Below are 13285 nucleotides of genomic sequence, written 5' to 3'. Positions count from 1 at the left end.
GCACAAAGAGAAGTTTTATTGGCGCAAATATCGCAGGTTCTACAGTGTCCACTTTAGAGCCGAGACGATGCTCTGGTAATGCCACGAATACATCGATTTTAAATTGTGTGCATGAAACCTCTGGCCTTGCGGATGCTGTGGTGAGTACGTTGACCAATAAGAGGACAGCTTAGTAAGTATTTAATGAGCAATCGATTGGCCACGTTTTGTGGTCGCAATTCAAATCGCGCATCAATCCTTGATTTTTGCCATGTGGTTGATATAGTGGCCTCCAGTGGCTGCATAAGGGTCACAGTAACCAATTTTATACAACGCAAATTAACTGAAATTTCCCACACCCGCACAACTTAATACATGTATTGTAAGCATACGACTTGATGATGTATCACCGATGTATATCCACCCCGTCGTGATAGTATGCTCATCGATACGAGGTCATCGGTGTGACCGTGGTACCACGTGGCTTGGCCTATTAAGCACGCACAGCTGCACAGCAGCAGAAAGAGGAACACGATAATGGCCCTTAACAAAGTGAAAAGGCATTTCAAAGGGTGCTTCAAAATACGTTGAAATTGTTGTTGCTACATTGGGAAACAACTGTAATGAGATTATGGAAACATTTACGACAGCATGGATGCTTGCTTGCGTATTTATGCAGCCTTATGTATTTGAATGCATTACTAAATAAAATTACGTTAGGTTAAAATATGGTTAAATTAGACGGTACAGTATTGTTGTTTTAAAGTTAGATAATAATTTTAATGGGTTGGAATTGTGTCATTTAAAAAACCCAAAGCCAAATGTGAAATTGTATTGTGATGTGAAACCTCTGCATTGAAGCTGAGTGTGTTTACAGCATCCGAAGGTAATGAAATTACAATGCAGAACTCCAGTGCTGTAAATTAAATTTTACACCGTCTTGGGCAATTATAGAGCAATTAAGTAAGAATCTATTTGTCAGTACAGGCTGGTAGACACATGTTACTCCGGCAAGAAATCGCATGGGGGTTTTCTGACAAACCTCATTATGTTTCAAGCTGGTGGTATGATTTGAAATGTGTACATTTAACCACACACCCACTTCCATCTCACAGAGTGTGCTCCATTTTCACAAACACAATTCGCTTGAATTATTGTCATCTAAAATCCCACCATGCTACAAGAAAGAGCAGGACTAATTGCCTTTGAGTTGCGGCAGTGGTATTTTCGATATTTGTCTGTGCCAAGCAATAGGTTAAAAGAAAACGTGATTCGTCGGTAATTTCTTTGCACATTTTTAATGTTTCTTAACAAAGTGGTACCAGCGTTCACGTGTGGTTAGTTTTTGTATCGTTTGCCACGGGAGTAGAAACGGCAACATTTTTATTTCCCCGTGGTGATCAATAACGTGCCGCGCAGTTTGAACTTCGAACCCACTGCCAGCAACGGGAACTGCCGACCACAGATCCATCTTATAGCGTTGCCAACAGCGAATCTTTCCTGCACAGCATGACGTTAGGTTTTCTTAAATGTTTTTCCCACCATTGGCATTCAAGCGCAGACTTGTTGCTGAACGTGGAGCGAGTATGCAGCCCATATCCCCTTAGCATGATTGATAGTTAGGGTTTTTTTTTGGTGGTTGGATCGCGTAGGGTATAATGCACTTCGGCGATGCACCCTCAACCACTCGACTCAGCCAAACAATTCAAGTTGTCACCCAGACACAAGTGGCGATTGATTTATTTTGTATTTTTCAGCGACCCGGTACAGAATGTTGAAAAAGCGAGCAAAATTTGACTAAACATTTCTCGACTCTTTTTACTGGAGATTTCATCCAGCATCATTAGGTGGTAGCAAGAGCCCAGACCTGAAACACGAGGTATGAAATAAAACATTTTTGTAGCGTGCTTCATGCTACAGGGAGGGAAGGGTGGGTAACAGCTGTAAGGAAAAGCCATCACTGGTGATTAATCACGTGACCTTCTGAGCCCACGCTGACCCTCACTGAGCATATGGTGGCAGCTATAGAGTCAATATACATTGAGTAGAACATGCAAACATGCGTGCCGCAAAGGTCTGCTTAATTAAGATACTACCTGATCAGCAGGGCGGGAGAAAAAACAATCGTGTCAGGGATATTTAACGACCCCGACACAAGCAAACGAAAGCAACAGAGCGAACGCAATGGCTAACAACTTGTAACCACAAGCATTCTGGTCATAATGAAATTAGATGCGGTACACGTTTTGTTTGTTTGTGCATTTAATACACTTTGCAGTATTCAAACTGGCGGTCATCTGGATTTTTATATACGGTATATATATGGGTACATTTACAAACATGTATATAAGATCGATGACTTGATTTGCACACTGCACTTTGAAATTAGCGACCTTAGTTTGAGTCCCCGCCATAGCTAACACGATTCGCAGTGGTATCTGAACCAGTCTTAGAACACTCCCTTTCACCAACCTGCACTGACCAGTGTGGTGAAGTATGGTCAAATGACCTCCATAACCGACGCTGTGTGGAGAGGCTGTCATACAGTAATGGATTGGCAAAGGGCTGCAAATTATGTTTTATTTTTAAGGTAACATTTATTCTGGGTGGACCTTTATTGATATTGAGAGGCCTGCGTACAATCTATAACGGCGGGAAGACAAATGCATTGTTATTTTGCAGTGCCAAGTCCTGCTGTGAGAGCATTGCAAGTTTGTTCTTAATTTCCCCTTACAGTATTTGCCAGTAAAACATATACATCGAGGCTTTAAAGCTGTCAGCATTCACAAATGTAAGCATTGCTCAGTGCTCTCATGCTGGCTTTCATCCGAGCGCGTCACACGGATGATGCAGTGCAGTTTTTTTTTTCTTGGAGAAAGGTGAACAAGCTCATAATTAAGTAAATGCCACGCTACATTTGTGAAGGATACAAAATCAGCCACCGTTTCTAGATTATCGGCCGCGTACGTAGCGAACGCCAGGCAACGGTGGCTCTGCTGCACGTGGCTGCCTGTAATGCAGCACTGTGGAGACAGCGAGGGTATGGGCACCACACTCGTGCGGTAATCCACCAAACCTTGCGTGGTGAATCACCGCGCTAGTGACGTGCGAACTCCCTTCCCGCAGCGAAGTGGTGCCGTGCCCTTGCTCGCCAGGAGAAGGCGGTAGAGCAAGTGGACTTAGCGCCATCTGTTTTCACCTCGAGAGGTTTTCTGCACGTGCTCCGGTTTCCTGCCACGTGTAGAAGAAACACTCGACGTTAATTGGCTCAAGATATCTTCAAAGAAATAACACCCACAATGCAGCAGGACCCTCCTGGGAAAAAGTTCTGTAACTCAGCGCGGCTCTTCTGGGTAATTAAGTCAACTATTTGGGGTGGAACAACACATCGATTCGTGAATTAACATCGATTTTAAACTCACGAATACATGCTTCACACGAGTAAGATTTTGGTTTTCTTGGTTCTTTCGGTAAAGTCACGTAGAAGGGAAATAATAAAATAATAAAAATAAAACATAATAAAATAATTCTTACGACGTTGGGAAGACAGCGTCTTCCCAACAGACCTGTTGCTTCACCTGAGGACGGCTGCTTGCGTTGTGGCCGAAACGTCGTGAGAATTATTTTATTATGTTTTATTTTTATTATTTATTATTTCCCTTCTACGTGACTTTACCGAAAGAACCAAGAAGATGAATCCCTGCAGTCACGAAAGCTTTAAATTGAAATTTAAGATTTTGGTGTTTTATTTCACGAGAATTCCGGCGGGCGGTGGCACCTGCAGAGGGCTTCACGGCCCTTCGTGCCTTGCCCGTCGCCTCCACTGATGCCCCCTTTTCACCCCCCCCCCCCCCAATGTATACAGATACTACTGACCGTATTGTATGTATGTATGACGTGTAAACTATTTGACTGTCCTGGCCTTCCAGTGTGCTGTCAGTGTGTTACTTTTTATGATTATAAGCCTACAAAAGAAATGTTTTTTATATTTGGTGGGGTGGGGAGGAGTAAACAATGTTTGGGGGAGGGGGGGAAGGTCGACAATTGTTGTAAACCTTCACCATTGGAACCTCATTTGCCAGTAAAAAATATGATAATTGGTTTTTTACCCTTCTATCTGGCAACAAAACTGACACCTTTTTTACAAGGAGTCATGTTTGCATAGACCACAATACCTGCAGTCATAATGCAAACAAAAAACATAACTCTGATGATGTATGCACTGTCCTTGAAGTTGATTGGTCCACACCCGAGACAGCTTTCCTTAGAGCCTAGTCTCACATGGGTTGGACCAGATGACGCCAAAGGACAGTGCATACATCATCAGAGTTATGTTTTTTGTTTGCATTATGACTGCAGGTATTGTGGTCTATGCAAACATGACTCCTTGTAAAAAAGGTGTCAGTTTTGTTGCCAGATAGAAGGGTAAAAAACCAATTATCATGTTGTAAACCTGTTGGATCAACTTTTTGACCCCACATCTGGGGGAAGGTGGGGGGGGTCCACTTTCTATAACTTATTGATTCAGGCCCTCTGAAAAGCTCTCTTAATTTAGTTGTCTATGATTTATTCACATGGCCTCTGCAGCTACGAGTCATTGAAAGAAGGGGGTGAGGGCTGGAGGAAGGGTGGGATCATTCTACCCGAATGCTCACGTATGCATGCATTCTTTTTTTAAGTCTCCGGGTAAGTTTTTTGTGTCATGCAAGGCATGCAAAAGAACCAGACGTTTATAAATGCTAGCCGTGTAGGCTGATCATAAAATAAATACGTGCATCGCTCCCAATACCGGCTGCATCGATGCACAATTAATTCGAGCTTGCGCCTGTCTGTGCCCAGCATCGTATTTTCAAGGTCAATGGACAATAACGGAAAATGTCTGGGGCTTGTTTCAATATGCATTATTCCTCGTCATATTTCAGGTCTTACTCGCCTGCATATAGCTTAGTTTCGCGCACGCTTTGCTAAACATAAGTTATTCATTGCCTCTGTGCCGCTCGCTTCATAAGCCAGGAAAATTGTGATGCGTATCCACATTTCCCCGCAAACTATTCGACTGTCTTGGCACGCCAGTGTGCTGTCGTTGCGTTATTTTTAATGATGCAAAATGCTAAAGCGCAAAGTCGTTTATTTGCCATTACTCCGGGCAGGCTCATGATTGTAATTTGGATAGGAAAATAGCACAGCTGTCGGCATCCATCAGCTGGGCTTTGTGCTGCAAAGCCGCCCGTGCATGCGCCTCACAATCGGCACAGAGACAATGGGCGAGGCCCCAACGGTGGCTCATCGTATATTAGCACAATTGAAGTGTGGGATGCGCACATACATGATTATCACTCCAGCCTGCGAATGGCAAAAAAAACGATGTTGTGGCAGGTGAAGGATATGCACGGAATGGACATGCGGAGAGGGGTGGCTCAACATTGTGGGCTAAATCGGACTGAATAATGAATGCTAAATTGCAAATAGCAAATTGAAATTGGATGGTTTTATTTTTCTGCCCGCTTGTGTTGCTTGGAGAGAAAAAAGTATTTAATTGAAAAATGGTTCGTGATTTGTAATCTCATTTTGTGTACAACTTTGTGTTGGTATATCCGGCAGTCACGTGTGGTTTTGTTTGTTTAACAGTACAATTGAAATGACGTTATAATCGCGACTGTTGTGCCGCTTCTTAAATGACCATGAATTAAAAGCTTGTTTTTTTTGTTTTTACAGCCTGAAAATTTTGATCTGAAAAACCATGTACAAAGGCTCCCATCTCAAGTACAGACGAATAAACAACGCATATGTAGGTAACCGCCATTACAGGTGAGCTTCTTGTAACATGGTTAATGTGCACTGGGTCTAGCTCAACCAGTAAACCGCACACACACGAGCCCAAAACGTTGCGCTGCTCGTTACTCAAGTGGGATTACGCGTGGCGTTCATTGCCAGGGACTGCCAAACGCCTGGCAGGACCCTCCTGAAAATGAGTCACGAGCGACGCTTTCCTGGGTAAAGAAACATCATGATAATCATCGCGATCCACAGGCAGATAGCTCGCAAGTGTCGACTGAAAATTTCGTCATTTGTTTCCACTTTCCTCTGTCTTGTGCCAATATGATCAAGTGTGTGTAAAAATAAAACATAATAAAATAATTCTCACGACGTTTCGGCCACAACGCAAGCAGACCTGTTCTACACCTGAAGACGGCTGCTTGCGTTGTGGCCGAAACGTCGTGAGAATTATTTTATAATGTTTTATTTTTATTATTTTATTATTTTCCTTCTACGTGACTTTACCGAAAGAACCAAGAAGATGTGTGCCACAGCTTTCTGGCACACATCTCTTATGTCGTCATCAAGCCCCATTCTCTGTTAGGTCTTCCTCTCTTTCCGCTTACTTAAAATGTTTTCGAACAATAACAAACTTTTAATTTTCCGTTTGTTGTCCATCCTCGATATGTGTCCAATTAGTGCCATTTTTCTTCTCATCACCACCTGCATCATCATCATCATCACCATCAGGTCGCGTCTTCTTCAACGTGCGACCTTTTTCTCACTTCTACGTTGGTCACTCTTTGGATCCAGCTTAAACATAATCGCAGTAATAATACATGAAGGTTTTAAAGACATGCGTTTCCAGTGGTGATGCAAAGTGGCACACACGATGGCACAACAATAATTACGTACAGCCCTTTGTGAACCCATTGCTGGATGAAGGAAGTTGTTTGATGACAATTCACCGCACGTGCGCGTCGGTGTTTGTTGGTGTCAAACTTGCCATTCAGATACATCGCCCCACTCACCGCTTATAATATTAGCTGTGGCGGGGGAATCGAACTCGTGTCACCAGGTTGAAAGGGTAATGCACAAGCGCCCCCGCCACCACGCCACATCTCCGCACGACGCGCCGTTTGGCACGACGCTTTATTTCCCTGTGGGGTGAAAGCGAGAGCCGTAGGTTGAGGATTGCGTGGCGCGCGGCACGCTGGCCGCCGTCGATTGACTCCGATGATCCGCGACGTTTGAATTCACGGCTCGCTTGCCTTCACCTGGCCCGCGCAGAAGCCTGCGCCCTAACGGCGTCGTTTTTCATTCGGCTCCTTTCGTGGAACTTGCTTTTATTGTTTACGCGCTAATTCACGCGCTTGTAATAACGCGTGTACCGTTGGAAACGTAAACATGAATGTGGCAACGAGCCGATTTACAATGTCTTCCAGCCCATTGACCCGGACTTAATTGCTACTCTCTGTTCCCCGGTAGCCGAGAGAAATAAAAAGTTAACTTTGGCATTTTGTTTGGCTAACGAATGTTATTTTCTCTCAGCTTGGCACATTAACAGGGATATGTAAAAAAAAGAAAAAAAACGTCTTTACCATTGCCGTGGTTTTGTTTCTTCACACCAGGAGGCTTTGTAATGCCGCAGGTTTAATGCCTTGCCGAGGTTCATGAAAAAAAATCCACACGCACGGCTCCGTGACGAAAAACATTACCTACGAGTAGAGGCTCATTGTCGCATACATGTTTTGAATGTCATTGCACCTCAATAAGTCGATCGCAGACAAGTCGCCGACTCTGAGCCTATATGACCTGTTAGACAAAGATCCCCCTATAGCCTTGGCAGGCTGTTGGGGCAAGTGCTGTTAGCGAGCACCTATGAAGGCCGGCACGGCACACGAGGGGGTGGGTGGCCAGCACCACGCCCGGCCGCCTTTGTCTCCCTATTTGCGATGTTTACAAACTGCACCAGGTACTTATTTGAGGTTGAGTCGACTCAGGGGAGGTCCAGAACCGGTTCAGGTAATCGTCACTGGTGTTGGCGGTGAGCGGGATTCGAACTCGGGCCGCCGGGTTCATAGCGCAGCACGCTAACTGCTACACTATCGGTCCCCACCCATATACGCCCGCACACACACTATATCATGGGGTTCATAGGCAGGTTGGTGGAGCAGTGGTACAGTGGATAGGGCACTGAATTCTGAACCTAACCTCCTGAGTTCAATTGGCGGGGATCGATGGCGAGTGATATCTGAAGCATCGGACCAGCGTGGTGAAGTACGGTCAAACAATGCCCATGATCAGCAGAGTGCAGGGAGCAACCTTCATTTAGCAGTGGATCGACAAATGGCTGTAGACAATTGGTTTAACCGTACGAATTTGATATTTGTCCTTTATGTCATCACTTGGTGCTCTGAACGCTAAAGGTGTCCTATTTGTCCTTTTGAACCTTACGTCATGAAAAACTTTGCAAGATGAAAGAGTATACTCTTAGATTGTTCGGTAAAGTCACGTAGGTAAAAAATGAAATTAAAATTTATAGAAATAAAGTAATAAAAATCATGACGTTTCGGAGGCAACACAAGTCTCCGTCATCAGGGGAGGCCTCACTTGATACAGCAAATCTGGCTGTGACGGTCCCACCTGATGACGGAGACTTGTGTTGCCTCCGAAACGTCGTGATTTTTATTATTTTATTTTTATTAATTTTAATTTCATTTTTTACCTACGTGACTTTACCGAAAAAACTAAGAGTATGAATCATTGCAGTCACGAAAGTTTCAAATCTATAATTAAGATGAAAGAGCTTCGCTAGAGATGCGGCGGTCATTTGCTCATGTGTTTCATTATGACTGAAACTACGCTTGTTTACCCAAGAGAGCATCACTGAGTCTCAAACCTCCTTTTCAGGAGGGTCATGGCAAATGTTCCCCAGTAGGGGGGGCGATGTTGCTGCGTGTAATCCCGAATGAGTAATTTTCAGGCACATTTTCATCATTGGGATGTTTGGCCAATACCTGTTACATTGTGTGATGTGTTTTTTTTTATGTATCTAAGTTGAACTTATTTCGCACCGTACGTAGCCAACCGTGCTAATCGGAGCTGCGTAGGACAACAAACTAAAAGGGGAGAAAACCCATAAGAACCCACGCGGAATTGGAGTAGAACGTACAAATTGGGCACGGAAAGGCGCCCCGAGTTGGGCATCGCACCCATGATGTGTTTTGCCGAGAGGCACACGAGCTTTTTCCGACCGAGCCATCCTGCCGCACCGACGACTCGAGTGAAACTGCAGGCACTCTCGATGCATTTTGTCGCAACCTTTGGGCGGCGAGAAAGGCGCACCGGACCCGCCGTCAATGGCTGCTAATTCGTACACGCGATTCCTCGCAGTGTGTTCAAAATGTGGAATGGTGAGTGCCCCACTGAAAGGACTGTGTAACAATAACATTGAATGGATTATTTCAAATCCAATTGAGCCCGACTGGCAGACTTGTCTGGCAAGCGACTGTAAAATTGGCCACACAGAAAAGAAAAAAAAAATCACAAAATCACTCGTATGCAGCGGCAATGTGGACGGGAGCGCTGTTTTCTTTTCACGAGGAGCCACACGCTGCCCAGTTTTATTTTCAAGGATCTCACAAAGTCATTTTGAACAACTTTTGGATGGAGGGGGGGGGATAAAATACAATCCATATGTTTTCTTGGCTCCGCAATGCACAGTGCCGGCCAGAGTATTGCAGATGTTGATTTGGGTTTACTATCTCGTATTTTGTGAAGTAAAACACTACGTTATTAATACCTGTGGGTTGTTGAACACTCAAAAGTTCCTGCCTGGTAGAGGAAATCTTTGCGAGTAAAAAACAACTTATAGCTCATATGTTTGTTGTTGTAACTGTTGTTTTCCACATGCCATTATTTCGTTCGCAATTTTATTACGATGTTTCCTATATTGACCTACGGCAGTTACTGACAATGAATAGAGACCAAGATCACAAAATAGAGCCGACCAAACGGCAGGGCTTTTGGAAAATGAATTTGAGAATGAACAGCGGTTAGCATGCCACAAAGTTTCGATTTAAAGCTTTCGTGACTGCAGGGATTCATCTTCTTGGTTCTTTCGGTAAAGTCACGTAGAAGGGAAATAATAAAATAATAAAAATAAAACATAACAAAATAATTCTCACGACGTTTCGGCCACAACGCAAGCAGCCGTCCTCAGGTGGAGAGCAGGTCTGTCGAGTAGAGAGTCAGAGTAGAGAGTCAGACTCTCGACAGACCTGTTCTCCACCTGAGGACGGCTGCTTGCGTTGTGGCCGAAACGTCGTGAGAATTATTTTACTATGTTTTATTTTTATTATTTTATTATTTCCATTCTACGTGACTTTACCGAAAAGAACCAAGAAGATGCCACAAAGTGCCCGGTTTTAGTTTTGAATCGTCACTTATGGCCAGCCGTGTCACACCGGGATCCGGAACACGGACACTGACAACAAAGCAAATGGTAAGACGGGCTGAAATGTGTGCACGGACGGATGCGAGCTTGCAATTACATAACGGGACGGCAGACGCTTGAACCGGGGGACCCATTGCAAATTTGAGACGCCATTTTGACCCTTAAAAAAACAAACATTGCTGGGCTTGGGGAATGGCACATTGCTAGAGAGGGGATGGTGGCCGATGGATGAGACGGGAGATGATATGGCAGCCAAAGGAAAGAAAAACTTGACCGAGAGTTGACCTCCGTTCAGATGGAGTGATGGGAACAGTTCCCACGGACGAGTGAGATGGATCGTGGCATTCGCAGGACTGTGAGGAATGGTGACGGGCACCTGGATGCCTTCGTCCAGCAGTTGGATAGGCCATGGCTATTGATGGTGATAAATTACATGTGTTAAAACTATCTCGTAACACGGACGACAAATATAAGTAGACAAGCAAATACGTGCATAATGTATTATTATTATTATGTACGGAGTCCTAATACACAATGAAACGGAGGCACATTCCGAATGGATAAGGTCTTAAAATGCGCGTCATTTTCATACACAGTTAATATTGAAATAAAGTAATGATGAATATCATTACTTTATTTGGTTCAGGTAGTTCAGGTGGTTCAGGTGCCAGGTGCCAGCAGCACAGACCATGCCTTGCTGCATCATGGCCCCATGAATGCCATCGCATTGCGAAGTCGAATATTACATTCACTTGCAGAGAGTTGTACCTGTAAATATCCGCCCTGAGGCCAATACAGTCTTTTGATTTGGAGAGTTTTTTTTTCTTTCAGCGAGGTTGCCTTAAATGGAATTGTGTAAAGTGTTGTGCATTTTTGATGCGAAGCTCTGTGTGTGTTTTTTTTATGTAAATGTAATTACAGGCCAGCGATATCAGACTTTTCGTCCTGAGACGGCGGGCTAGAGATTTGATCCAGACGTCTTGTCTCCTTGCACGCCTCGAGGATGATGAAGCTACGCCTCCCGGTCCTGTTCCTCTCGCTGCTGCTCAGCGTCTTCTTGCTGCTGAGCGTCGAGTACAAGTACAGCTGGACTGGCTCCCTCGTTCGCGTCCTCGACGTGCTCGGCAACTCGTCCGTCTTCAGGCAAAAGTCGGGGTCTGCTTTCGATAAGATCAACCACGTGACGCTGTGCGGCCAACGGGGAGCGCTGCAGAACACGTCGATCATGCGCGTGCGCGACACCAAGATATTCCTGGTCTCGGCGTACCACGACCAGCGCGAGGCCGGTCAGAGCACACGCATCATCGGCATCGCCAACCGGTACGAGCCGGACATGCTCTCCTGCCACTTCTGCTGCCGGGGACACTCGGAGATCCTGACGGTCACCGCCAGCACCTACATCCACTCGGATCACTTTGACTTCCCGTACGGCACGGCCGATTTCCTGTGCATGGAGCCGCTGGACTGCGAGCCGGGACACGTGTCCGTCCAGCGCATGCGCACGATACCGGACGAGGAAGAGGCCGAGTGGGTCTTCATGCCCGTGCGAAATCGGCTCTACATGCCCCCCACCTTCACGCAGGAATTCAGCGTCTGCATCTCCACGCTCTTCGGCAACTACAGCAACGTCCTGCAGTTCGTGCAGGCGATCGAAATGTACCGCATCTTGGGTGCGGGCCGCGTGACGGTGTACAACACAAGTTGCAGCTCTGAGCTGAACAAAGTGCTCCTCTACTACATCAAGACCGGCCTCGTCGAGGTCGTTCAGTGGCCCATCACGGACTACGTGCAGGTGTCCAAAGGGTGGCACTACCCCGAGCACCCGGGCGAGCTGCACTACTACGGCCAGATAGCGGCGCTCAATGACTGTGTGTATCGGCACATGTACAGCACGCGCTACCTGGTCCTCACGGACATCGACGAAGTGATCATCCCTTTGAAGCACACAAACTGGAAGGACCTCATACAGTACTTGAACGACAAGTACGGCGCCGACATTTACATGTTCGAAAACCACGTGTTTCCCTACACGGTATCGGAAGAGTTTGGGTCGAAGTTCCAGGCGTGGAACGCCATCCCGGGCGTCAACATCATGCGCCACATCAGACGGGAGCCGAACCAGCCGGAGGTCTTCAACCCGACCAAGATGATCCTGAACCCGCGCGCGGTGCTCCAGACGTCGGTGCACAGTACGCTCAACGCGCTGGGCATCTCGGAGACGGTGCCCGGAGACACGGCGATCATGCACCACTACCGATCGCCCGAGCAGCCCGACCTGCCGCTCGACTCGCTGGTCGTGGACCTCACGCTGTGGAGATACAATGCCACTCTGATCAGGAACGTCAACAAGGTCCTCAACAGGGTCTTCTGGAATGAGTAGGCACAACGGGCGGTGGTGGCGGCGGCGTTGATTGCCGTGTTGCGTTTTTTGCGGTCTTGCAATTTAAGTTAAACACTGGTGTTTGTGAGTTTCCGGTTTGCGAATGTGGTCAATGTATGGGACATATTTAATTGCTAATCTTATGATTGTGTTTACAGTTAAAATTTATTATCTTCAATTTTTTCTGCATTTTAATCTACCAGGGCAAAATAGGATTTGTATTGGTACGTTTTATGGAAGCTAGGGAAGTTAACGGTGGTTCCAGGTTTATTTTAAACCAATCCTAATTATTTTTTATTGCTTTTGGGAGTACGACTTTGACATGTTTTCAGGTTAAAACATTAAAAATGTGGCACAAATTGATTTAAATAAATGTTCAGTGTGTATGTGCTACCAGTCTCTAATGAGCTTATTGTTTTCATGACTCGTGTCCACGGAGGATAGTCAAATCCCAGCGGATGGTGTCAGGATTTTAAAAAGTAAATCCTGTGGTGATAAACAAAAAATGTAAATACGATTTTAAACTTTGAATGAGGGATAATTTGAATGACGGGTGTGTTTTGGGCCAAATGAGCTAGTAAAGATTCACATGAAACATTACAAATAGATTCGGTAGGAATATATATTTATACATCCAAATGTATATAGTTGTATATTTGAATATGTAACAACACCAGCTGTTGATACATACAGCTCATTTTAAATTATAA

At 45.3% G+C, this 13285-nt stretch overlaps 1 protein-coding gene across 4 annotated transcripts in view; it reads left to right on the top strand.

The window, feature by feature from the left end:
- LOC144937917 (glycosyltransferase family 92 protein F13G3.3-like) overlaps nt 1–12966 on the top strand; it is a 134559-nt gene extending 121593 nt beyond the window's left edge. For 2 of the 4 annotated variants that reach the window (XM_078865523.1, XM_078865524.1), the window contains 2 exons: nt 5695–5787; nt 11198–12966. In XM_078865523.1, the coding sequence (XP_078721649.1) occupies nt 5720–5787; nt 11198–12575 (1446 nt within the window). In that variant the 5' untranslated portion in view covers nt 5695–5719 and the 3' untranslated portion in view covers nt 12576–12966. Of the gene's footprint in view, nt 1–5694; nt 5788–11116 lie in introns of those variants that run through there. The other 2 variants (XM_078865526.1, XM_078865525.1) reach the window with 2 other exon arrangements.
- Nucleotides 12967–13285: the final 319 nt, after the last annotated feature.

The sequence above is a fragment of the Lampetra fluviatilis genome, chromosome 20 (genome assembly GCF_964198595.1).
Source record: "Lampetra fluviatilis chromosome 20, kcLamFluv1.1, whole genome shotgun sequence".
Classification (NCBI taxonomy): Eukaryota; Metazoa; Chordata; class Hyperoartia; order Petromyzontiformes; family Petromyzontidae; genus Lampetra; species Lampetra fluviatilis.
The sequence above is the reverse complement of the archived record's forward strand: the minus strand, read 5'-3'. Positions and strand labels throughout refer to the sequence as shown.